The sequence below is a fragment of the Nerophis ophidion genome, linkage group LG21 (genome assembly GCF_033978795.1).
Source record: "Nerophis ophidion isolate RoL-2023_Sa linkage group LG21, RoL_Noph_v1.0, whole genome shotgun sequence".
Classification (NCBI taxonomy): Eukaryota; Metazoa; Chordata; class Actinopteri; order Syngnathiformes; family Syngnathidae; genus Nerophis; species Nerophis ophidion.
Window position 1 is genome coordinate 8,270,894 of NC_084631.1, and position 26,995 is coordinate 8,297,888.

At 44.1% G+C, this 26,995-nt stretch overlaps 1 protein-coding gene and 1 long non-coding RNA gene across 2 annotated transcripts; one reads left to right on the forward strand and one right to left on the reverse strand.

Moving 5' to 3' along the window:
• Positions 1-20: 20 nt before the first annotated feature.
• ptpn23a (protein tyrosine phosphatase, non-receptor type 23, a) lies at positions 21-26,994 on the forward strand. Its single transcript, XM_061881728.1, has 24 exons — positions 21-273; positions 5,469-5,543; positions 6,205-6,332; positions 7,140-7,216; positions 8,704-8,753; positions 8,824-8,955; positions 9,037-9,117; positions 9,210-9,341; positions 10,799-10,846; positions 13,880-13,936; positions 14,108-14,166; positions 14,234-14,313; positions 16,932-17,046; positions 17,115-17,180; positions 17,242-17,387; positions 18,694-19,008; positions 19,073-19,227; positions 20,572-20,903; positions 21,013-23,278; positions 23,343-23,527; positions 23,590-23,694; positions 25,926-26,064; positions 26,129-26,242; positions 26,310-26,994. The coding sequence occupies exons 1-24, from the start codon at positions 190-192 to the stop codon at positions 26,829-26,831; spliced, it is 5,463 nt and encodes a 1,820-aa protein (XP_061737712.1). The 5' UTR covers positions 21-189; the 3' UTR covers positions 26,832-26,994.
• On the reverse strand, positions 130-689 carry LOC133539668 (uncharacterized). Its single transcript, XR_009803466.1, has 2 exons — positions 444-689; positions 130-380 (listed from the first exon to the last, which is right to left on the reverse strand). It is a non-coding gene; the product is annotated as an uncharacterized LOC133539668 (long non-coding RNA).
• Position 26,995: the final 1 nt, after the last annotated feature.

Sequence of the window (26,995 nt, forward strand, 5' to 3'; positions counted from 1 at the left end):
GCGAAGCATTGGGCGGACACAAATGTTTGGGAGTGTATGTGACGTATGCGCACTTCCGGTTCAAGTGTGACCGTCTCCATGACACAGTTGTTTGGGGGAAAAAAATAACCGTGCGTGTTTTTGAACCCCTCTGAACCCACCTTGTGTGGCATCTCAGCGGCGGAGGGCACCGCCAGCGGCCGGCCAAAGATGGAGGCGGTCCCCCGCATGCCGATGATATGGCTGGACCTCAAGGAGGCTGGTGACTTCCTCTTCAGTCCGGCCGTCAGGCAGGTGAGCTGGGCGGGGACGCCAGCAAGTGGCCTCAAAAGTCCCGCTACACACGGAATATTCCGTGGCGGTTCCGCCCCGCGGTGACCATAATCGAGACCGGCGACGGGCTGTCGAAGAAAACATGGAGAGAACTTTCCAGAACGGCTAACCGCTAGCTAGCTACAACCTACCTCTTGTTTGCTAACGTTAGCTTGTCGCTAGTTAGCAAGCAGCTAATTAAACACACGAAACAATAAAGTGGTCATTAGTGCAGCTAATTAAACACGTCAAACAATAAAGTGGTCATTAGTGCAGCTAATTAAACACGTCAAACAATAAAGTGGTCATTAGTGCAGCAAGCGAAAGTGGATTAACTCGGCGCAGGCTGACCTGAAGGCGATGACGTCACTGTCACGGAAATGGAAAGCTCGTCAAAGACAACTATTTATTGACAAACACTTGACATGTTTTTTTTTTTTTTTAATAAGACGTTGTAATCATTAAAACGTGTATTAGACGACACAACTTTAAAGGCCTACTGAAATGAGATTTTCTTATTTAGATAGCAGGTCCTGCGATGAGGTGGCGACTTGTCCAAGGTGTACCCCGCCTTCCGCCCGATTGTAGCTGAGATAGGCGCCAGCGCCCCCCGCGACCCTGAAAGGGAATAAGCGGTAGAAAATGGATGGATGGATGGTCCATTCTATGTGTCATACTTGATCATTTCGCGATATTGCCATATTTTTCCTGAAAGGATTTAGTAGAGAACATCGACGATAAAGTTCGCAACTTTTGGTCGCTAATAAAAAAAGCCTTGCCTGTACCCGAAGTAGCGGACGACGGGCGCGTGACGTCACGGGTTGTGGAGCTCCTCACATCCTCGCATTGTTTATAATCATAGCCACCAGCAGCAAGAGCGATTCGGACCGAGAAAGCGACGATTTACCCATTAATTTGAGCGAGGATGAAAGATTCGTGGATGAGGAAAGTTAGAGTGAAGTACTAGAGGGGGGAAAAAAGGCGACGGCAGTAGGAGCGATTCAGATGTTATTAGACACTAGGATAATTCTGGAAAATCCCTTATCTGCTTATTGTGTTACTACTGTTTTAATGGTTTTAATGAGATTATAAAGTCATACCCGAGCCACTGTCTCTGAAGGAAGCCATATCACTAAAACACTCAGTGGCCTCGTAGTTAAAGTGTCCGCCCTGAGTTCGGTAGGTTGTGAGTTCAAACCCCGGCCGAGTCATACCAAAGACTATAAAAAAAATGGGACTTATTGCCTCCCTGCTTGGCACTCAGCATCAAGGGTTGGAATTGGGGGTTGAATCACCATAAATGCTGCCCACTGCTCCCCTCACCTCATGGGGGTGATCAAGTGTGATGGGTCAAATGCAGAGAATAATTTCACCACACCTAGTGTGTGTGACAATAATTGGTACTTTAACTTTATGGAGAAGCCAAGAAGGTCACAGCTGCCTTTTTGACAGCTGTAATCCACTGCTTTCCACCAACACTTTATAGTCTCCATTATTAATTGAACAAATTGCAAAAGATTCAGCAACACAGATGTCCAAAATACTGTGTAATTATGCGATTAAAGCAGACGACTTTTAGCCGTGAGGGGTGCTGGGATAAAATGTCCGCTCCAACCAATAACGTCACAAGCAAGCGTCAACATAAGCGTCATCATTCCGCAACGTTTTCAACAGAATACATCGCAGTAAATTTTAAATTGAAATTTAGTAAACTAAAAAGGCCGTATTGGCATGTGTTGCAATGTTAATATTTCATCATTGATGTATAAACTATCAAACTGCGTGGTCGGTAGTAGTGGGTTTCAGTAGGCCTTTAAACACATCAAAAAATAAAGTGGTCATTATTGCAGCAAGCGAAAGTGGATTAGCTCGGTTCTGTTCGGCCCAGTCTGACCTGGAGGTGATGACGTCACTGTCATGGAAATGGAACGCTACTCAAAGACAACTATTTATTGAGAAAAACTTGAGATGGCTTTTTTTTTTTTATAAGACGTAATCATTAAAACGTGTATTAGACAACACAACTTTAACAAGACACCAGAAGTTGTTACAAGTAATTTAGCCGCATGTAAACAGGAGACACATTTGTTGCCCCTCGCCTGATTCTACAGAAAATAATTTAGATCAGGGGTGTCCAAACTTTTTCCACTGAGGGCCACACACGGAAAAATTTAACCATGCGGGGGCCGTTTTGATATTTTTCATTTTCAAACCATAACATGCACACACTAGGGCCAATTTAGTGTTGCCAATCAATGAGTTAACATCTGTTAATGATATTGTATAATATATTAAATAAAATATATAATAATAATCTTAAAAACTATATATATATATATAAATATATAAACATTTATTAATTAATATTAATATATACAAATAAATATATATATAGGGCTTCACGGTGGCAGAAGGGTTAGTGCGTCTGCCTCACAGTACGAAGTTCCTGCAGTCCTGGGTTCAAATCCAGGCTTGGGATCTTTCTGTGTGGAGTTTGCATGTTCTCCCCGTGAATGCGTGGGTTCCCTCCGGGTACTCCGGCTTCCTCCCACTTCCAAAGACATGCACCTGGGGATAGGTTGATTGGCAACACTAAATTGGCCCTAGTGTGTGAATGTGAGTGTGAATGTTGTCTGTCTATCTGTGTTGGCCCTGCGATGAGGTGGCGACTTGTCCAGGGTGTACCCCGCCTTCCGCCCGATTGTAGCTGAGATAGGCGCCAGCGCCCCCCGCGACCCCGAAAGGGAATAAGCGGTAGAAAATGGATGGATGGATAAATACATCAGTCGAGAAAAATGATCAAACTCCATAAACAACATACTGTAATATGACTTTTGATATCATTTTTTGAGCTTGATAAATTGACAATTAACACCAATGAGTTGACTGATAAGCATTATCACATTATTTATTCAGAAATTGTTTGATTTAACATTTTTGTTACTTTTTTGATAGTCAATTTAAACTTAACGATTAATCGACTAAACAGATTAAAAAGCTTTCAAATGTTGAGTGGCTCTAATGTAGCCTTTGGCTTTAAACGGGAAATGCACGTTTTTTTGCCCATCATTCACAATGCTTATGTAAGACACTAAAACATATGTATTTTTTTGAAGCATTTTAAATATTAAATAAATGCGATCAAAAGTCAGCTTGTAGTGGAGCCAATAGGAGTTGCTCTATTCTGCCTATAAATCCCTTAAAAATATCCAAACGCCTCCATTTATGTTTTATATACATGATGTGTGTCTAAATGTAATGTAGTATTTTGATCATTTAAGCAGACCCGGCGCATTAATTTAAAAAAACGCATCACAACGTTGTTGTTGTTTTTTTAACATCACTTATTACTATTCCCTGCAAACTTCATTAGAGCCAACAAACACAATAAATTATCACTTACTGTGCAAGATCTGCTGTCACTGGAATCACGACTGATAGAATCTTGTAGTAGTCCCGTTCAGATGAAGAATGACCGAGTGTCTTTTCATGTCATTCTCGCTGTTCACGGCTCTTACTCGGATGCCAAAGTTGACCAACTTGTCAGAATACATCCTCATCCTTCTATTATCAAAGTGAGAAGCATTATATATGATCTCAAATTAACTTCTTAGCAAAATGTATCTCCTAAAAGGCAGCTCACCAGTCGATGATGTCAACATTACACACAAGCCAGTGATCATGGCGCGCTTTAAATAGTTTGTCTGTGTTAGCGCTTGTAATACCAATATCACTAATACTTGGTTAATAGTTGAGTCACAACATATGCATGGCGTATTGTTGGTGCTTTTTGGATGTTTTTTAAAAAAGTTTTATGTGAGGAATAGAGGACCTCCCACTGGCTATATTGTAAGCAGACTTTTGTTTACGTTTATTTACGAGTTAGAACGCATTAAAAAAAATACCCCTCATCATGTCTTTCATAAGGATTGTGAATGAGAACGAATAATCCCCTCCAGAAAAGGCCAGTTCCCCTTTAGACTTAAGCTTGAGTTTTTTTAAGCATGTGGTAACTAAAAATAAAGAGGACAACTTGATTCAGTATACTGTAATTGCGGTAGTAATTCGGCTGCTACAACTTAACTTAACTTTTGTCCAAATTAAATTAAGGACAAGCAAAGTGCTGACCGCCAAAAAAAAAGTATCAACTTGTATGTAAACAAAATACCTGCAATAGCAACGCAAACAAAACAACACTAAAGCTATTTATCCTCCTCAAAAATAAAAGTGCATTCTGGGATGTTTATAAAAACCTTAAAACTCATTTGTATACTCTAGCCTTTAAATAGACTCCCTTTTTAGACCAGTTGATCTGCCGTTTCTTTTCTTTTTCTTCTATGTCCCACTCTCCCTTGTGGAGGGGGTCCGGTCCGATCCGGTGGCCATGTACTGCTTGCCTGTGTATCAGCTGGGGACGACATCTCTGCGTTTCCTGCTGGCTCCGCTGTGAACGGGACTCTCGCTGCTGTGTTGGATCCGCTTTGGACTGGACTCTCGCGACTGTGTTGGATCCATTGTGGATTGAACTTTCACAGTATCATGTTAGACCCGCTCGACATCCATTGCTTTCCTCCTCTTTAAGGTTCTCATAGTCATCATTGTCACCGACGTCCCACTGGGTCATTATTGTCACCGATGTCCCACTGGGTGTGAGTTTTCCTTGCCCTTATGTGGGCCTACCGAGGATGTCGTGGTGGTTTGTGCAGCCCTTTGAGACACTAGTGATTTAGGGCTATATAAGTAAACATTGATTGATTGATTGATAAAGCTGCACACAAGTATATAGATCAGGTTTAATTGTCTAACTTGGGCTAAAAGGCTACTTAAGTCTACTTTTCTTTTCACACAACGCCATCTCTCTGTTGTTCGCTCCGACATGCCTCCCTCCGCTTTGAATGCTTCTTCATCACTGACGTACTGCCGTGAGTTTAGTGTGGAATACTCCCATACTTTCCATGTTTTTTACCCGCACTGTTGTTGCCGTTGGCCACAGTCATTTTTCTCTTCGTTTTGCAAGCTAACTCGCACGTTTTCGTCCGGGAAAAACCCGATCGGTGACGTCCCCCGACTATTATTGCCAAGTGGATTTGTCGGCGCCCAAATTGTATCGTCAAAAATGTCGACCCATCTTTGCAACCTTGTTTAAAAACGTGACGCTTTTGTCTTCACTTTACTAGTTCATATTGAAGAACTACGGGGAGAATCCTGACCACTACAACGAGCAGCTGAAGAAACTGGAGACGCTGCGTCAGGTACGTGCAAAACCATGTATTTAAAAACTAATGTACGTCCTTTTTTACGGCAAAGATGAGATGTACTGAACTGGACATGGAAATGTGCATTGTCTCACGCCAATTTCATGCTTCGCTCACTCGCATATCTACAGGTGGTGGATACTTCGGTGACACAGAGGTGGTCGTTCGTGCTTTTCCAATATTTGATCTCAACAATGTAAAAAAAAAAAAAAAAAGATCAAAGCAAGGACATCAAATTCCCTTTTTCGCTAATGCATTTAATGCTTCATATTAATATTTGTGAGGACGTGTATTTGTTTATGTAGGCGATTAATTTGCCACGTATTGCTGTCACAATACACTGAATAGTGATTGAACAGAGCTCAGGTACATGGCTTCTTTCATGATTTGCATATATATTAGGAGGCGAGGTCTGTGCGTGCCAAGCTAAGCATACTCTTGCAATTTCAAGATGTTAAAAAAAGAAATGTGCTCGGATTAGTGCCTGCGCACACTTTCACACCTCTGAGTTTTTTTCTTGCGTAGAAATCTTTTGTGAATTTGAACGTGCATCTATATTTGGTAGGAAATCCACGCAACTCTCAATATATGAGGCCCCAGGTAATGTAAGCACAGCGTAAACGAGCTGCTGAAGTGCGCTTCTGCGTTTTTCCCTCAGAACGCCGTGAATGTGACGAGAGACTTTGAAGGATGCAGCACGTTGAGGAAGTACTTTGGTCAGCTCCATTACCTCCAGAGCCGTGTTCCCATGGCGACGGGCCAGGAGGCCGCTGTGCCCATCTCATGGTACAGACACACACAGACAGCGTGATTGTTTGCTAGTGAGACAAAACATCAGTGTTGGACCTTAACATGAAGTTCAATAAACAAGGAAGTCAGACAGACTGACTCAGCAAAGCAGCGTCAACAGCTGACACATAATCACACCACTGTATTGTGTGTGTGTGTGTGTGCGTGCATGCGTGTGTGTGCATTCTGGCAATGCTTACTTAATGTGGACATCGCTCTGTTTATACAGTCACCTTTAGGGGACCTCTGACGGTATGGGGACAAAAAAAATGGATAGTCAGATCCATTCTGAAGATGCCTAAGTGATTTTTAAGCTTTGGTCCATAAAATATGTTTACTGGTTAGTTTGAGTGTGAAACATTTGCACAGCAGCCCCCTCATCGGGCTGTAGCTGGTACATTTAAGTGGTGAAACTTCCTATAAGAGGACAGCTGTAGTGTTGTATTCTGAGGATCATGTCATATTCTTTTTTATATATATATATATATATATATTTTTTTTTTTTTTAAATGGTCCTCAGGCGTTACGTACAAATGTGTGTGAATTATGCAGAATTATTTAAATTTGGTCCCCATGACCCATATTAACTCTCTTTCCTCGGGTTCTCCAGTAAGAATAATCAGCACATTACTTCATCAATCCAAAGATTTAAAGACGTATATGAGCTAACTGGGCAGTGACCATTTTACCAAATTTTTTTTTATGCCTTCACAACGTGTAGAAAGGGGGGTCCCCACAAGTGATGATCAAAAACTTGGTCCCCATTCCAAATGATAACCTGTGTGTGTGTGTGTGTGTGTTTAGGACAGAGATCTTCTCTGGTAAAACAGTCAGCCATGATGACATCAGTTACGAGCAGGCGTGTATCCTCTACAATCTTGGTATGTCGGCTCACTCAACTTTATCTCACACTGTTCTATTGTCATCGTCTACGTCAGGGGTGTCCAAAGTGCGGCCCGGGGGCTCATTTTCTAACAGCCCGTCGCACATTTAAAAAATACTATAACGGAAAAACATTTAAAAAAATGGAATTAAAGAGCAAACAGGTGTAATGTAATGAGAAAATGTTGCAATATAGACACGACTACAGGGTTTTCGCAGGTATGACAAACAAAGCCACTTCTGCTGTCGCCTTGATGCCAAAAAATTAAAAGATTTGTGTTTTTGCCATTTAAAGAATAAAAACCTAATAAACAGGGCGTTGAAAGTACAAATACCAAAACCAGTGAAGTTGGCACATTGTGTAAATTGTAAATAAAAACAGAATACAATGATTTGCAAATCATTTTCAACCTATATTCTATTGAAAAGACTGCAAAGATAAGATATTTAATGTTGGAACTGGTAAACTTTATTTTTTGCAATTATTAGCTCATTGGAAATTTGATGCCTGCAACAAGTTTTAAAAAAGCTGGCACAAGTGGAAAAAAAGACTGAGAAAGTTGAGTAATGCTCATCAAAAACTTATTTTGAACATCCCACAGGTGAACAGGTGGGTGCTATGATTGGGTATAAAAGCAGCTTCCATGACATGCTCAGTCATTCACAAACAAGGATAGGACGAGGGTCACCACTTTGTGAAGAAATGCGTGAGCAAATTGTTGAAGAACAACATTTCTCAATCAGCTATTGCAAGGAATTTAGGGATTTCACCATCTACAGTCTGTAATATCATCAAAAGGTTCAGAGAATCTGGAGAAATCACTGCACGTAAGCAACAAGGCTGAAAACCAACATTGAATGCCCGTGACCTACGCTCTCTCAGGGGGTACTGCATCCAAAAACAACATCAGTGTGTATAGGATATCACCACATGGGCTCAAGAACACTTCAGAAAACCACTGTCAGTAACTACAGTTGGTCACTACATCTGTAAATGGAAGTTAAAACCCTTTTATGCAAAGCCATTTATCAACAACACCCAGAAACGCCGTCGGCTTTCTAACTAAGACCCTTTTGGGTCCTCTGGTCCTTTTACATTCACCAAAATTATTGTGACCCTGATGGTTTTTAATGTATAAGATATCAAAATGGCCCCCGCATGCTTTTATTTTGAAGTGTGCCGCCCTCAATGGACAAAGTTTGGACACCCCTGATCCACGTAGAACTTTCACATTTCTTCATTGGGGCGGCGTAGCTTAGGAAGTAGACTGGTAGTCTCCCAGCCTAAAAGGGTGCGGGTTGGATCCCCAGTTCCCTTGTGACCATGAGAAAGTATGTTTGAGTAAGATGTGACCGTGAAAGCCTGCAAGTGCAATCCCGTTTATTATTTACAACGAGGACCTAATCAGCAACACTGTCACCTGACTGAATGTCAAATCATGGAGATTGTAGTCAATAAATGAATCTCACCTGTGCTGACCCCCAGGAGCGCTGCACTCCATGTTGGGAGCCATGGACAACCGCGTGTCCGAGGAGGTAGGATGCACATGAGCGTGCACGCTCTGGGTCGCACTTACACAGTGTTGTTGTTGGGTTTTTTTTGCAGGGCATGAAAGTATCGTGCACACACTTCCAGTGCTCAGCGGGAGCGTTCTCCTACCTGAGGGATAATTTCAGTCACAACTTCAGTGTGGACATGAGCCATCAGATCCTTAACCTCAACATCAACCTCATGCTGGTGAGTGCGTGCTAAACACACACACACACACACACACACACACACATAAAGTCTCATGCAATGTGTGTGTGTGTGTCCCAGGGTCAGGCTCAGGAGTGTCTTCTGGAGAAATCCATGCTGGACAACAGGAAGAGCTTCCTGGTGGCTCGCATCAGCGCTCAGGTCGCCATTCTGTTGTCAAACATCGAAAAAGTGACGAGGAGGTTACCACGTGGCGGTCGGGGTAGCTAAGCGTGCCCCATGTGTCACTACAGGTGGTGGATTACTACAAGGAGGCCTGTAGGGCACTGGAGAACTCCGAGACGGCCTCCATGCTGGGGAAGATCCAGAAGGACTGGAAGAAGCTGGTCCAGATGAAGATCTACTATTTTGCAGCCATCGCACACGTGAGTGCAACTTGTGTTCCTGTTTCTGCGCAACTTGTCTGTGATGTTATTTCATTTGCATTTTTTCTTTTAATGTTGAATTGCAATCTTGGGGAATTTTGCCTATCCACAATCCCTATGCAAGACAAGAACACAAATGTTTTTCTTTGTTTTATACATTCTAAGGCGTAAAATACAGCAAGTACAAGGTGGCTCCCAATGCAGCTAAAATAACTCAAAAAGTGCCAACAATACTCCATTTACATATGATGACCAAGTATTAGTGATATTGTTATTATAAGCGCTGACGCAGACAAACTATTTTTAGCGCCACATTGCTCACAGAGAGCTAACTAGCTTATGCAGCTATATCAACATATTGAGCTCCACCATCGCCTCTGAGTTGGTGAAAGTTAATTCTAGATTATTAATCATGCCTCTCACCTGGATAGTAGAAGGTTGTGGACACAAACCGACAAGTTGGTCAACTTTGACATTCAACTTAGACCTGGAGAAGATGCTAGGTTGCAGCATCTTTTTTTTAACCTTTCGTGAGGATTAATTCTTCATCTAAACGTCCCATCTGTGGGCACCACAGTGAGAGCAGACATTGTATAGTAAGTGATTGCCCTATTATGTTTTGTTTAGCACTTAGCAATACTGCTACATGGTGCTTAGTGTTTCACTAAAGCTGCATCTGTTTGGGATCAGGATGCTTTATTATTGTCCATTCTTAGCATGTACAAGACATTTAAGAACTGAAATTACATTTTCGGCACAGTCCCACTAAGAGCAGACATACATTACAGGGAGACAAGAACGGGACCGCCAGGTTAAAAAATATAAGGTTCTGGTCATCATTTTTCCAAAGTAGTCTTTGCTGTCTCCCATGAAGTCCGCCATGATTAGTAGTGTTGTTGTTGAAGGGAAAAGCGAACGTAGTGATGCGTCTGTGAAATTTAATACACAGCCGTATGCTTAAAATTAGCAAAATATGTAAATATTACATGTTATTGTGAATGTTCATACATTACATATATACTTACAGCATGTATATAAAATGTTGATGGAGGTTTTTGGATGTTTTTAGAGCGCTTTATAGGTGAAATAGAGCGTCTCCCATGGATTCCATTCTTAGCTGACTTTTGCTAGTTTTTATTTACGATTTAGAATGCATAAAAAAAGAAAAACTTATGTGTTATTGTCTTATATAGGAATTGTGAATAATGGACAAAATTACAAAAAGAGTGCAGTTCCTTTAAACACAGTTTTGTGTGTCTGTTTGTGTGTGTGTGTTAAAAAGTTAAAGCACCCATGATTGTCACACACACACACACACACACACACTAGGTGTGGTGAAATTATTCTCTGCATTTGACCCATCACCCTTGATCACCCCCTGGGAGGTGAGGGGAGCAGTGAGCAGCAGTGTGTGTGATGGCACACCAGGCTAACACGTGTCTTTCATTCCTCCACAGCTCCACATGGGCAAACAAGCCGAGGAGCAGCAGAAGTACGGCGAGCGGGTACATGCATATATTCATGCATACTCGTATTTGCATGCAATGTTGTACATCAGGGGTGTGCAATCTTTCTTCACTAAGTGCGCATATTTAAGAAAAGAAAGGATGGGGAGCCATTTTAAGCCTTTTTCCACCAAAAGTTTAGCATTTAAGCATTCCTGTAGAAGTGTGTGGTTTGAGGGTAGTTTATACAAATGAGACTGATGACGTGTGGATGAGTGGTTTACTTTATTCCTACACTGATACTATGTACATAAACAAACAATATTAGGTCATATTTATTTAACTAATTAAACAATTCGATATGAATTTGAAAAAAACTGTACCAGATTTTGTGTATAAAGTCAGGCTTTTTTCTCCAGTGTCCAACAGTCAGAAAGTCGTCCTCTCAGTAAATGATGAATTCATGAGGGTCAGGCGAGTCCTGTTGGTCCATTTCATCTGTAAATAACAATATATAAATAATAAATGTCACCGTTTATCTCATAGTGGCGACACAAAGGCTGCAGATTTATCGTCAGCATTGGGTTCACTCGGGTTGAGGCTAACAACTCCACAAATCACACGTAACAAAGTAAATAGTCAATATTTGGAAACACAGGGGATACTCTATTTACCTGGGTAAATGGAAACGTTTCTACGGTGGAAAAGGGCCTTTTGATACATTTTGTACATTAAAAATGTTCAAAGCAATACAAAGTAGGTCAGTATATGCTAAACTATCTAACCAAAACATCTTTTTCGTCATGTTATAGCTGTCAAACCAATTATCATAATATATTGAAGTTAATCTCATTAGTAAGTAGAAGAGGCAATTACTGAAGGAATTGCATGTGAATGCTCCAATGCTGAAGTTGAACTGAAATGCTGACAAAATGTAGTATGAATGTAAAAATAGTTTGAATGTTGAAGAGCTGACGCTGGACTGAAATGCTAATGGAATGTAGGATGAATGTAGAAATGGTTAAATGTTGAAATCGTTTAAAAATGGTTCGAATGTTGAAGAGTTAGAATTTCCAGGAAAACCTGAATTTGATTTGGAACTTGGTAAAATGTTAGTTTGAATGTCCAAGATGAGTGGAATGTGTTAATGTTGGTATGGTTTGAATAGGTTTGAAAAATGTGGGAATTGTGTAACTTGGAAAAGTGTCCCATTCATGTAAAAGGGAACTTCCTGGAAATTTGTGAATTTTGGGAAAAGCAAGATATTTTCAAAAATGATTCTGAGCATGAATTAGTTGGTGTTGGAATTGTTTAAATCGGGCAAGAAATGTTGAAGTAGTAAAGGGTATTAGGGAATTTCGGGAAAATCAACAATTTTTTCTTTAACTTGGAGAAAGGGTAGTTTGAATTTCCAGAATGTTGGAATGTGTTGAAGATGGAATGGGTTGAAGAATGTGGGAATTGTGGAAGTTTGAATGTCCCATTCATTTCAACTGGAATTTCCCAAAAATTTGGGAATTTCAAGAAAAACGGGATTTTTTTTTGAATATGGTAAAACACTTGAATGGTCTGAATTACTTGAAATGGTTGGTGTTGAAATTTTCCAAATCTGTTGAGAAATGTTGAAGTAGTAACATGTTGAATTGAGAAATTACAGAATTTCGGGAAAACCAGTAATTTTTCCAGTTCAATAAACAACTTTGTTTTTTGTCCTGATTTAGAGGAATGATTTGACGATGGAACGGTTGAAGTGGGTTGAAAAATGTGGAAAGAGTAGTCGCCAGAAAAAAGGGTGAAAATAGGGCTTTGGAAAACCAGGAATTCTGGAAAGTCCTGGAATTTTTTATTACTTGGAAAAAGGGAAGTTTGAATTTTCTGGAAGGTGCAATGGTTTAAATTAAGTTGAAAACTGTGGAAATGGTTAAAGTTTGAAAAATGGTTAATTCATTTTGAATGGGAAACATTTCCCGGAAAACCTGGAATTCCGGGACACCTGGGGAATTTTTGGAATTAGTAATGGGAATGCCCGCGATTCCTGAATAGGCTGAACAGTTTGAAGTTGGAAGGGTTTGAATCGGGTGAGAAATGTGGAAGGTAGAACGCGCAAAAAGAAGAAAAAAATACGATGTGTGAATGCTTTGGAGAATTCACACATAAATTGATTTTATTAGAGATATCCGATAATATCGGACTGGCGATATTATCAGCCGATAAATTCTTTAAAATGTAATATCGGGAATTATCGGTATCTGTTTCAAAAAGTAAAATGTATGACTTTTTAAAACGCCGCAGTTCGGAGTGGTACACGGACGTAGGGAGAAGTACAGAGTGCCTTTGTGTGCCGGACCAATCACATAATATCCACGGCTTTTCACTCACACAAGTGAATGCAATTTATACTTGGTCAACAGCCATACAGGTCACACCAAGGGTGGCCATAAAAAAAAACTTAAACACTGTTACAAATGCGCGCCACACTGTGAACCCACACCAAACAAGAATGACAAACACATTTCAGGAGAACATCCGCACTGTAACGCAACAAACACAACACAACAGAACAAATACCCAGAACCCTTTGCAGCACTAACTCTTCCGGGACGCTACAATATACACCTCCCATTACCCCCTACCCCCACCTCAACTTCCTCATGCTCTCTCAGGGAGAGCAAGTTCCAAATTCCAAGCTGCTGTTTTGAGGCATGTTAAAAAAAATAATGCACTTTGTGACTTCAATAATAAATATGGCAGTGCCATGTTGGCATTTTTTTCCATAACTTGAGTTGATTTATTTTGGAAAACCTTGTTACATTGTTTAATGCATCCAGCGGGACATCACAAGACTATTAGGCATAATAATGTGTTAATTCCAGGACTGTATATATCAATATCGGTTGATATTGGAATCGGTAATTAAGAGTTGGACAATATCGGAATATCGGCAAAAAATTAATTATCGGACATCTCTAGATTTTATGTTTCCATAAAAAACGAGCTGTGGGCCGCACTTTGGACCCCCTGGTGTACACTTTTACATTGATCATAGCCACTTTGGGTGAAGACTGCCTGTGACTGCATGTCATCTGTCCTCAGCTGGCGTACCTTCAGAGCTCCTTGGACAAACTGTCCGAGGCCATCAAGCTGGCCAAGGTACACACCTACGTCGTGGTGGTCTAAATTTGTCACAATGGTCTTATTTAGTCAGCATTGTGTGTGTGTGTGTGTGTGTGTGTGTGTGTGTGTGTGTGTGTGTGTGTGTGTGTGTGTGCGTGCGTGCGTGCGTGCGTGCGTGCGTGCGTGCGTGCGTGTGTGTGCTCACAGGGTCAGCCCGACAGCGTACAGGACGCCCTGAGGTTCACCATGGACGTCATCGGTGGAAAGTAGGAAGCACTTTTGGCCACGTCCAAGCTGGCACGCGTGTACTGACTATGTCCGTCCTCCACGCAGGTTCAACTCCGCCAAGAAGGACAACGACTTTGTCTATCATGAGTCTGTTCCTGCCCTGGACACGCTGACGTCTGTCAAAGGTCACAGGAAGTTTGCTTTTGCATGAATACAAATTAAAGGATGGAGGGGCTACTTTGATACTTTAAAGATATTAAAACCAATACAATTTAGGTCGATCAAACTATCTGAACACAACATCCATATCTTAGCTTTGTGTTATTTGCCCTAAATTAAGCACACTCAAGCATTAAAATGGCTAAATGAACTACAAATATTACAGACCGTGCCGTTCAGTATTGTGCTTAGTTAGCCTCAGGCACCAACGCTAACATTAGAATGCAAACTTTTTGTTTTGCCAAATCTGGACCCAAACTCATTACATTCATATAACTTGGTACTTGACACATGCTACATACTTGCCAACCCTCCCGATTTTTCTTGGAAACTCACGAATTTCAGTGCCTCTCCTGAAAATATCCCGGGGAAACCATTCTCCCGAATTTCTCCCGATTTTCACCCGGATAACAGAATTGGGGGCGTGCCTTAAAGACACTGCCTTTAGCGTCCTCCCCACATGAGTGAATGCAAGTCATATTTGGTCAACTGCGATACAGGTCACACTGAGGGTGGCCGTATAAACTTTAACACTGTTACAAATATGCGCCACACTGTGAACCCACACCAAACAAAAATGACAAACATTTCGGGAGAACATCCGCACCCTAACACAACAGAACAAATACCCAGAAACCTTTGCAGCACTAACTCTTCCGGGACACTACAATATACACCCCCGCTACCACCACTACTGTGTACTTGACACATGCTAACTTTTTTAGCCAGTTTTGCAGCCAAACAGCTCAGAGTCATATAATTTGTTTTTGACACATGCTAACATTAACATTTTTACCTAAGAGCCAATTTTTCAGCCAAACACCTCAGAGTCATATCATTTTGTACTTGAAACATGCTAACTTTTTGGGGGGGGGGCAATTTTTCAGCCAAATACCTTAGACTCGTATAACTTGGAAGTTTTATACATGCTCACCTTTTTAGCCAATTTTCCAGCCAAATACCTCAGACTCGTACAACTTGGAACTTTTATACATGCAAACATTTTAGCCAATTTTGCGGCCAAACCTGAGAGTCACATAACTTGGTATTTTCATACATGCTAAGTTTGTCGCCAATTTTGCAGCCAAACACCTCTGACTCATAACTTGATACTTAACACATGGCAACTGTTAGCATGCTAACATTAATGTGCAAAACTTTTTTGCCAATTTTGCGACCAAACACCTCCAAGTCATTTAACTTGGTACTAGACACATGCTAACTTTTTGGGGGGGCCAATTTTTCAGCCAAATACCTTAGACTCGTATAACTTGGAAGTTTTATACATGCTCACCTTTTTAGCCAATTTTCCAGCCAAATACCTCAGACTCATACAACTTGGAACTTTTATACATGCAAACATTTTAGCCAATTTTGCAGCCAAACCTGAGAGTCACATAACTTGGTATTTTCATACATGCTAAGTTTGTCGCCAATTTTGCAGCCAAACCTGAGAGTCACATAACTTGGTATTTTCATACATGCTAAGTTTGTCGCCAATTTTGCAGCCAAACACCTCTGACTCATAACTTGATACTTGACACATGGCAACTGTTAGCATGCTAACATTAATGTGCAAAACTTTTTTGCCAATTTTGCGACCGAACACCAAGTCATTTAACTTGGTACTAGACACATGCTAACTTTTTTGGGGGGCCAATTTTTCAGCCAAATACCTTAGACTCGTATAACTTGGAAGTTTTATACATGCTCACCTTTTTAGCCAATTTTCCAGCCAAATACCTCAGACTCGTACAACTTGGAACTTTTATACATGCAAACATTTTAGCCAATTTTGCAGCCAAACCTGAGAGTCACATAACTTGGTATTTTCATACATGCTAAGTTTGTCGCCAATTTTGCAGCCAAACACCTCTGACTCATAACTTGATACTTGACACATGGCAACTGTTAGCATGCTAACATTAATGTGCAAAACTTTTTTGCCAATTTTGCGACCAAACACCTCCAAGTCATTTAACTTGGTACTAGACACATGCTAACTTTTTTGGGGGGCCAATTTTTCAGCCAAATACCTCAGACTCGTACAACTTGGAACTTTTATACATGCAAACATTTTAGCCAATTTTGCAGCCAAACCTGAGAGTCACATAACTTGGTATTTTCATACATGCTAAGTTTGTCGCCAATTTTGCAGCCAAACACCTCTGACTCATAACTTGATACTTGACACATGGCAACTGTTAGCATGCTAACATTAATGTGCAAAACTTTTTTGCCAATTTTGCGACCAAACACCTCCAAGTCATTTAACTTGGTACTAGACACATGCTAACTTTTTTATCTAATTTTACATGCATATGCTTCATAGTCATATGACTTGGTTCGCATTACGTGAGCACACTAAAATTAAAAAACGTATATTTTTGTGTAATGTTCTAAATCCAAGATGTTTTTATTTTCTCTTTAGAATGTGTCACGGGCCAATATTAAATAAGCTGCGGGCCGCAAATGGCCCCGGGCGGCACCTTGGACACTTCTGCTTTAGACGATGCTTTACTAGTCTGCCGAGTCAGCAAATAACAAAGACCCGTTGTGTGTTTGTGTGTGCGTGCACGTTCAGGTGCCCCACTGGTCAAAGCCCTCCCAGTAAACCCCACAGACCCCAGCGTCACTGGACCAGACCTCTTTGCCAAGCTGGTCCCCATGGCGGCCCACGAGGCGTCCTCCCTCTACAGGTACACACCCGCACGGTATAGATGTTAGCGGCCGGTGTCCACCGATGCACCTTTTCTTGTGTGCGCAGCGAGGAGAAAGCCAAGCTGCTGCGAGACATCATGGCCAAGATCGACGGCAAGAATGAGACGCTGGAGTGAGTAGAGGACGTGACGGACGGTTTGTTATTTGCTAGGCTAACACCTCGTCTTTTCCAGGCAGTTCATGGACTCTCTGGGTTTGGAGCCTGAGTCTGTAGACAACCTGGACTTGTACAGCCACATCCCTCCGGTCCTGATGGAGAAGTGTGCAGCTCTCAGTGTCCGACCCGACACCGTCAAGAGCCTCATCCAGTCCATGCAGGGTGAGCAGCAGAAATAATCAGGGGTGTCCCGATACTACCTTTTTACTTCCAATAAGTTACCAATAGAGATGTCCGATTATATCGGACTTCTGATATTATCGGACATTATCGGTATCCGTTTCAAAAAGTCAAATTTATGACTTTTTAAAACGCCGCTGTACGAAGTGGTACACGGACGTAGGGAGAAGTACAGAGCAGTTGGGTCTCCCAGTCATACTTGACAACCCTCCCGATTTTCCCGTGGGACTCCCGAATTTCAGTGCCCTGGGGAAAACATTCTCCCAAATTTCTCCTGATTTCCACCCAGACAACAATATTGGGGGCATGCCTTAAAGGGACTGACTTTGCGTGCCGTTCTAATATAATATCTACGGCTTTTTCACACACAAGTAAATGCAAGGCATACTTGGTCAACAGCCATACAGGTCACACTGAGGGTGGCCGTATAAACAACTTGAACACTGTTACAAATATGCGCCACACTGTGAACCCACACCAAACAAAAATGACAAACATATTTCGGGAGATCATTCCGCACCGTAACACAACAGAACACATACCCAGAATCCCTTGCAGCACTAACTCTTTCGCTAACTTTTTTTTTTGCCAATTTTGAAGCCAAACACCTCAGAGTCATGGTACTTGACACATGCTAACTGTTAGCATACTATCATTAACATTCTGACTTTTTTTTTGCCAATTTTTGAAGTCATAATTTGGTACTGACACAGGCTAACTTTTTTTTTAGCCAATTTTACATCCTTACGCTTCAGTCATACAACTTTGTACTTGACACATGCTAATTTCTTTAGCCAATTTTGCAGCCAAACACCTAAAACTCATAACTTGGTACTTGACACATGCTGACTGTTAACATGCTAACATTATTGTGCTAACTTTTTTAGCCAGTTTTGTAGCCAAACACCTCAGTCATATAACTTTGTACTTGACACATGCTAATTTCTTTAGCCAATTTTGCAGCCAAACACCTGAAACTCATAACTTGGTACTTGGCACATGCTGACTGTTAACATTATTGTGCTAACTTTTTTAGCCAGTTTTGCAGCCAAACACCTCAGTTATATAACTTGGTTCTTGACACATGCCTACTGTTAGCATGCTAACATTAACGTTCGGAATTTTAGACAATTTTGTTTAACTTGGTGCTTTTATACAAGCCAATATCATTGCACAGTTGTTGTTTTTTTCACCATATCAAACCGTTATTTGTTATCATAATATGATCCGGACACCCTTACAGATAACCCATGAAAACACTACAAACTTACTTTCTTTGCCCCTGCAGTCCTCTCGGGGGTCTTCACCGATGTGGAGTCGTCCCTGAGAGAGATCCGAGATGTTCTGGAGGCGGACGAGGCTGGTGAGCGCGCCCTCCAGGAAGCGGGCCCCCCAGTGGTGGAGCTGCACCCAGCGCCGCAGGCCCAAATTCTGTCTGAGATCCACAGGGACCTGGAAAAATACATGGAAGCTCACGAGAAGGCCAGTTTCACCAACACAGAGCTTCACCGGGCCATGAACCTGCACATCAGCAACCTGCGCCTGCTGGGGGGGCCTCTGGAAAGTCTGAGGGAGGCTTTGCCCCACCCACAACTCAGTGAAGGTCAGCACGGACCTGATGGTGTTTCCAAGGTGGGATTTAGTGGACACATGGTGTGTGTTTGCAGAGGAAGTGGCGGGGCTTCAGTGCATGAAGCGGATTCTGGCTAAGGTTCAGGAAATGAGGGAGCAGAGAAGCAGTTTGGAGAAACAACTACGCGAGCTCATTCATCAGGATGACATCACCTCCACTTTGGTCACCACCGAGAGAGCAGACATGAAGGTAGCTCAGCTTTTGGAAGAACATTCCAAAACTCGCGCTACCTTAACCCTTGAGTCTACTTAATTCACACGTTAAGCGTCCTACATTTTAAAATTAAACTTGTTCTAAACTATGTGGCCGAATTTCAGCCCTCTAAAAATTAAAGGCCTACTGAAACCCACTACTACCCACCACGCAGTCTGATAGTTTATATATCAATGATGAAATATTAACATTGCAACACATGCCAATACGGACGGTTTGGTTTACTAAATTACAATTTTAAATTTCCCGCGGAGTTTCCTGTTGAAAACGTCGCGGAATGATGACGCTTGTTTGTGACGTTATTGGTTGGAGGGGACATATTAGCCCAGCACCATTTACGGCTAAAAGTAGTCTCTTTTCATCACATAATTACACAGTATTTTGGACATCTGTGTTGCTGAATCTTTTGCAATTAGTTCAATTAATAATGGAGACTATAAATAAGAATGCTGTTGGTGGAAAGCGGTGGATTGCAGCTGCCTTTAGCACCGAAACACAGCCAGTGTTTCTTTGTTGTGAAGCTTTAACACAACGCGGTCAAGCGAACATGTTTCTCTACGTCAACCAGCAAGTTTTTGGATGGGAAAATTGTGATATTAAGTCGGTTCTTACCTGAGAATTGAGTGGATTATGCGACCTCCTCCTGTAGCTGTCAAAAAGGCAGCTGAGATCTTGGCTCCTCCATTGGCTTCACTGAGAGACACTGGCGTTCACCGCAGCCCTCCGACTTTCAGGTATGACTTTATAATCTCACTACAACACTATATAGAATTATCCTAGTAAATGTGTCTAATAACATCTGAATCGCTCACACTGCCGTCGCCTTTTTTTTTTTATAGTACATCACTCTAACTTTCCTCATCCACAAATCTTTCATCGTCGCTTTCTCCGTCCAAATTGCTCTTACTGCTGGTGGCTCACATTATCAACAATGTGAGGATGTGAGGGGCCCTCACACCGGTGATGTCACGCGCACATCGTCTGCTACGTCCGGTACAGGCAAGGCTTTTTTTATTAGCAACCAAAAGTTGCGAAATTTATCGTGGATGTTCTCTACTAAATACTTTCAGCAAAAATATGGCAATATCGCGAAATGATCAAGTATGACACATAGAATGGACCTGCTATCCCCGTTTGAATAAGAAAATCTCATTTCAGTAGGCCTTTAAATTTAACTGATTTGTCGAAGATACAGAAAAAATAATAGTTTTTTGGTTAAGGCTGACTCAAGGGTTGAAGCAGACTTGATGGTTCAATAATCCTACTTTATATAATCGCACAAACTTTACGTGAAACTTGAACCCACTTTTGACCTTCCAGCGTGTGTTTGAGGAGCAGCTGAAGAAGTACGAGCAGGTGAAGGTATACATCGACCAGAACCTGGCGGCCCAGGAGAACATCTTGAAGGCCCTCACCGAGGCCAATGTTCAGTACGCGTCCGTCCGCAAGAGTCTGAGCCAAACGGAGCAGCAGTGGAACGGCACGGTCCAGGGTCTGGTGGGCTCCTACGAAGCCTACGAGGACCTGATGAAGAAGTCCCAGGAAGGCAAAGAGTTCTACGACGACCTGGAAGCCAAAGCTTCTCGTCTGCTTGAGAGAGCAAAGACTTTGTGTCAGACCAGAGCGGACGAGAGGAAGCCTGTCCTCGAAAGGTGGGATGAAAATGTAGACCTTAGTCTGTAAAAACTTGGACTTCAGAACCGTAGGGTCCTGTTTATGCTTTAAGTGATTTTCATTTTCCTACCTCTGCTCTCCTGTTAGAGAAAGCCTGAAAAAGCCTCCGGCCAGACCTACAGCGGCAAAGCCCTACTTGAAGCCAAAGTCTCGGGATGGAGACTCGGCCTGTTCAAGTCTAGATGATCCAGAGTTGGCCCAACTCAATGCAGCCATTTTGGCTTTAGGAAATGACCAACCAGAGGAGCTGCGCAGCCTCCCGCCTAACATTCCTTCCCTTCCCACATCTCGTCTGCCAGGTCCAGAAGCCTTCCTGCCCCCGGGTGCCTGCCTGGGCGGAAGCGGATCTTTGCCTTGGCCCGGTTCTTCAATCCCGGGTCTTCCTCGTTTCCCAGCCAATCTCCCTCCTCCAGAGCTTCTGGCTCGGATTGCTCAGTTTCCAACATCCGGTGTTGTGGCGGCACCTGGACCTTTGGCATGCAGACAGATTCCACAGATGCCTTCACAAATACCGACGCAGGTGCCATACAGGCCACCTGGCCCCCACGTCCCTCAAGTTTGTCCCACTCCAGTCCGGCCCTCAACCACCACAGTAGACAGCATTCAGGCCCCGATCCCCAGCTACCCTTCAACACCTCAACACCCCCTCCCGCCTGCAGCTTCTACTGCTTACCCTGTACATCCACAGATGGGAGCATACCCCCAGTTTGTTCCCCAAACGGGAGTCCCGATTTTGACGCAACAGAAACCGGCTCAGCAACCTTACCCATCTCCTGTGGGGCAACCACTTCCCCCAGGCTACCAGGCTGGACCCAGACCCCTTGCTGCCCATCACCTTCCTTTACAGACTTATTCCCATGGTTACTTGCCCCCTCAATCTCGTGCCCCGCCACAGTATCCACAAACATTCCCAGGTCACATGCATCAACAACAAAACGGCTACCAGGCCCCGCCTCAGATACACCAAGGCTACCCGACCCCTCAGACCTACGCCCCACAGCAGCTGCCTCAAGGGATGCCAGGCTCTATGCCACCCCCATCCCAGGGCCTGATGCCCGCACAAAGTGCTCCTCTACAACTCCCGCCAACGTCTCAGACGACCCCGCCTGTTTCTCAGTCTTACCTGTCCCACCCAAAGCAACAAATGCCCCACAGTGCCCAGCAACTCGTGCCCCATCCACAGACTATTCAGCCCCCGCTTCATGCACAGATGCCTCCCGGTCCTCAAGTCCATCTCCCAAGAGGTCCCATGGTGCAGATGTCCCCGGGTAGCCTTGCACCACAGCATCATCCCCACCCTGGACAACATTCCATTCCAAGCATGCCCCAACCGCACATGTCAATGCCCCCTCCAAGCCAAGTACAAGCCCACCACACTGGGGGTGTTTGCTATCCTGGAGGGCCCCCCATGTTGCCTCAGCAGCCCCTGGCACCACAGCCCCTAGCTCCCCCACAGCCTTCAATGTACCCTTCACCCCCAGGAGTTAGTTTACCCCCAAGTGGTCCACAGCAGCCCCCCGCCATGGGCCCACATAGTCTACATCCTCATGTCCCGCCTCAGCACATGGTCCAACCTTCAGCAGGACAGACAGCCATTACTCCCTCCCCTCCACCTGTCCCGTCTCCAGCACCCTCACCAGGTCCAGCGTCTATGGGTCTGACCCCCCAGCTGAGACCCACGACCACCCCCAAGACGGGGGGTATCGGTCCACCCACCCTTTCCTCTCTCTCAGCAGCATGTCCATCCACATCAATGTTCCAGCTTCAGAACTCTAGCCATCATGACCTCCTCTCCTCCAGTCCAGAGAGTCACACTGGGGCCACCAAGACCCCCACCAACGTCCTCCAGCCCATTAAAGCAGATCCCAAGGAGGGGGAGCGGCGAAAGAAGGACTCTCAGGGGGTTCTCTTGATCCAAGGTGACCCGTACCAAGATCCAGAGCTCGTTGCCCGTCTTCACAGTGAACTGGAAAATTTCAGAAGACAAGTGGAGTCCCTGGAGAACCCTTCGGAGACGGAGGGGGGGGTGTCGGTGCTGGACGCTCATTGGAAGGAACTCCAGGAGCAGCAGGAGAAAGACGCCCGGCAGCTGTCCATCGCTATCGCCCGCTGCTACACCATGAAGAACCGGCACCAGGACGTGATGCCTTACGACCTCAACAGGGTGGTCCTGCAGTCGGGCAAAGACGACTACATCAACGCTAGCTACATCAAAGACTTGTCGCTATATTGCCCCCACCTCATCGCCACCCAGGCGCCGCTCACTGGCACCGCCGCAGATTTCTGGTTGATGGTCTACGAGCAGAAAGTGTCCCTGGTGGTCATGCTGGTTTCGGAGCAGGAAGTGGAGAAGGTACGATGCTCCCGATCACGCTTGTTTTGTTCCCCCTAATTTGAACCCTTCCTCCAACTTTCAGGGGAAAGTTCTGCACTACTTCCCGACAGAGCGCGGCCAGCAGTTGTCTCAGGGTCCCATCACGCTCAGCCTGACCACGCAGAAGACCACGCCCACACACGTGGAGCGCATGATCAGCCTGCAGTACCGCGACCAGAGCCTCAAGCGCACCGTTGTCCACCTGCAGTTTACCTCCTGGCCAGAGCTGTAAGAGCACACACTTCCTGTCAGTCCCTCCGTTCTTTTTTCCTTCAACCTGTCGCCACCAGGGGGCTTCCCGAGAGCAAGAGCAACCTGCTGAACTTCATCCAGGAGGTCCATGGGCACTACCTGCACCAGAGACCCTCACACACTCCTGTGGTGGTCCACTGCAGGTGAGAGGTCGTCACAGACCATCAGCCGGAGTTTTAGGGGTGTCCCGATACAATATCGGCCGGAATTCTACATACTTGTATCGAAAATCACTAACCTATTTATTATTGTCCACCTGGAATGGACTTATGCTGTTGTTAAGTTGAAGTGGTAATTTGGCGACCCCTAGTGGTCACAATGAAAAAGATGGCGCAGACACCTTTGTTACTGGATACTTTCTAATACGCTGCTACCTCAAAGACTAAGTATGTGTAACTAATATGCGACTGTAATTATTTGATTCTTGATTGTTGAAAAAAGCGCTGTTTTAAATGGCAATATTATTCAATTACATATGCCTAGCTTGTGTGCTATTGTGTGCTCAGCTGTCGTGTAGCTGCTATCAACTAGTGGTCTATAGCCTAGCAGAGGGGTGTCCAAAATATTGCCTTGGGCCAAGTGCCGTGACTTTGTGGGTATTTCAGGTCTAAGTAGGGTTTGAATGTTAGTAGGCGCAGCATTTATATATATGACCCAAGGCAAACAACCTTCCCCAGTCATGGTGCAAAAAAAAAAAATGTCAGACATAACACAGCCTGCTCAGTGGGCTTTGTGAACATTATAATAACCGTCAAAGCACCATTAAAAAAAACTAAATTGAACCACTTTGATCTATTACAAAGCATGATGCGGATAAATGACTACCGTATTTCCTTGAAATGCCGCCGGGTATATAGTACGCGGCTGCCTAAAATTACTGCCGGCTCAAACTCGTTTCGTAAAATAATTAGCGCACGCTCAGCATTACGGCCGGCTCAGGATTAACGCCGGGTCAAACTCGTTTCGCAAAATATTATTTTTAGTAGCGCATGTCTAGAATATCCGCTGGGTCAAACTCGTGTCGCAAAATAATTAGCATATGCCTGGAATTTCCACCGGGTCAAACTCGTGACGTCACGAGTAACACTTCACCTGTCATCATTTTCAAAATGGAGGAAGCTGATTTCAATAATTTTAAATCGCATGAAAGGAAGAAGATTAAGAGCTATTCAGTAGGATTTAAGGTCCAAGCTATTGAATATGCTAAAAAGAACAGTAAGCAGCTATGTTTTATTTATGTACCGTAGCTGCGTGTGTCAAATATGAGTCATTAAATGACTCCCGCCTCCTGGTGGTAGAGGGCGCTAGTGATCCTTCTTGCGACTGCTCGGCTGCAGAAGTGACAACAAGCAGCAAAAGTGAGCAGCGTGTGTTCAATTTTTTCTCTCGCTTGCAGTCTTAACATGGAGGATTACATATCTAAAATAAAACCGTTTTCTAAACTGGCCTTTCAATCGAAGCAGGAAGTATTAAAGGAAGATCTCCATCGAGACAGAGAGACTTTTAAAAACTGAATAATGATAAGGAAGACTTCTATAAACAAGTTATCGATGCTTTTGATCAGAAGGAGCTGCGCATGGACTTCATTTATAAGTAAAGGTAAGACCATAATAACGTTTTTTTTTATTTATTGTGCTTTTCATAATGGTATCCTTACATCACACTCAATTTTTTTAAGCGCAGGCCTAAATTTACTGCATGCCTTTGGTAAGCGCCGAAGTGAGAAGAAGTTTTAAAATAATTAGCGCATGCTTACTTTTACCGCATGCCTTTGGAAAGCGCCGGAGTGAGAAGAGGTTTTAAATGAATTAGCGCCCCGGTGGCAATTCAAGGAAATCCGTTATATCATTTAAGTGTCATTACTATAGTCTTTAAGAATATTTGTATTGTCTACTCGTCTTAAGCATGAATGATTTAACTGTAGAAGTTGTTCTTGTTTTTTTCCTGTGTGAAGGCTCCAACATACTTGTTAGTATTTCCCTTATGGTAATACACGTGCATAGCTCGGTTGGTAGAGTGGCTGTGCCAGCAACTTGAGGGTTGCAGGTTCGATTCCTGCTTCCGCCATCCTAGTCACTGCCGTTGTGTCCTTGGGCAAGACACTTTACCCACCTGCTCCCAGTGCCACCCACACTGCTTTAAATGGAACTTAGATATTGGGTTACACTATGTAAAGCGCTTTGAGTCACTAGAGAAAAGCGCTATATAAATATAATTCACAATTTGTTTCTGCTGATATCGCACCAATATCAATATGTGATGGAGACACCAAGACTAAAAAGTCCATGTTGAATTCTGAAATGTAGACAGGAAGTGACATACCTTGGTGAAAGTCATTAATCAGGCCACGCCCCCTTCTCGCTTTCCCTCCCAGTTCGGGTGTCGGACGCACCGGCGCCTTCTGTCTGCTGTACGCGGCGCTGCAGGAGCTGGAGGCCGGGAACGGGATCGCGGACCTTCGTGTGCTGGTGAAGAAGATGAGGCAGCAGAGGAAGAACATGCTGCACGAGAAGGTGAGAGGTCAAGGGCGTCATGGCTGTCACTCAAGTGGAATAACAAAATGTGTGTCGTCTTCAGCTGCACCTCAAGTTCTGCTACGAGGCCGTGTTGAAGCACTCTGAGCAGGTCCTGCTGCGACACGGCGTCTCCGTAGCAACCAGTAGCAGGACCGCCAGCTCGGCCGCGACGAAGGTGACACGCCCACGCCGGCCCCACGGTACCGTCCCCCCCTTGACGTCCGCTCTTCTTGTCTCTGCAGTCGTACTCGCGCCAGGAGTCCCAGCAGGATCTGGTCCTGGGGGCCGACATGCCCATCAGCTCCATCCAGGCCACCATCGCCAAGCTCAGCGTGCGGCCCCCCAGCACCCAGCCCACGGAGGGCGGGGCCTGTCCCGGCCTGGAGGAGGAGCTTGTGTGCGTCTCACCCTCCCTCGACTCGCCGGACGACGCCCCCCAGGAACATTTGGAACCCACCGCCTCGTTTAGTTCCCCCCTAGCACATTCCCCGCCGCCGCCCAACGGCCTGGATGTTGAGTCCCCTCCCCTCATGCCCCCGGAGACTCCGCCTGAACCACCGCCCGCCGCTCCGTCGTCGTTGGAACTGCTGGCCTCGCTGGCGCCAGAAGCTTTCTCCATGGAGGGCGGCGGGCGGGGAAAGCAACGCGTCACCAAGCAGAGTTTCCTGCAGCCGGCGGAGGGTCAGGGTCTCCACGGGACCCGGGGGGGCGAAAGCACAGACCCCCTCAGCGGTCTAGATCCCCTGTGGAGTCTCAACAAGTAAACTTTTGAGCCGTAGAACAATCCCAGCATGCACTGCACAGCCAAGTGATGCTTTTAAACATGGCGGGCTGGGCGGAGCTTGTTGGAAGACAACCAATCAGCAATGAGTTTGTGTAAGCCTTTTAGAAGTTTACTAATGGTTGAATAAAGTACGTCGACACTAAG

Coding starts and splice junctions, on each gene's coding strand:
- ptpn23a (XM_061881728.1), top strand. CDS start 190: ATGGAGGCGGTCCCCCGCATGCCGATGATATGGCTGGACCTCAAGGAG. Junction 17,047..17,114: donor GAGGCGTCCTCCCTCTACAG/GTACACACCCGC, acceptor TTGTGTGCGCAG/CGAGGAGAAAGCCAAGCTGC. Junction 19,228..20,571: donor CCGAGAGAGCAGACATGAAG/GTAGCTCAGCTT, acceptor TTGACCTTCCAG/CGTGTGTTTGAGGAGCAGCT.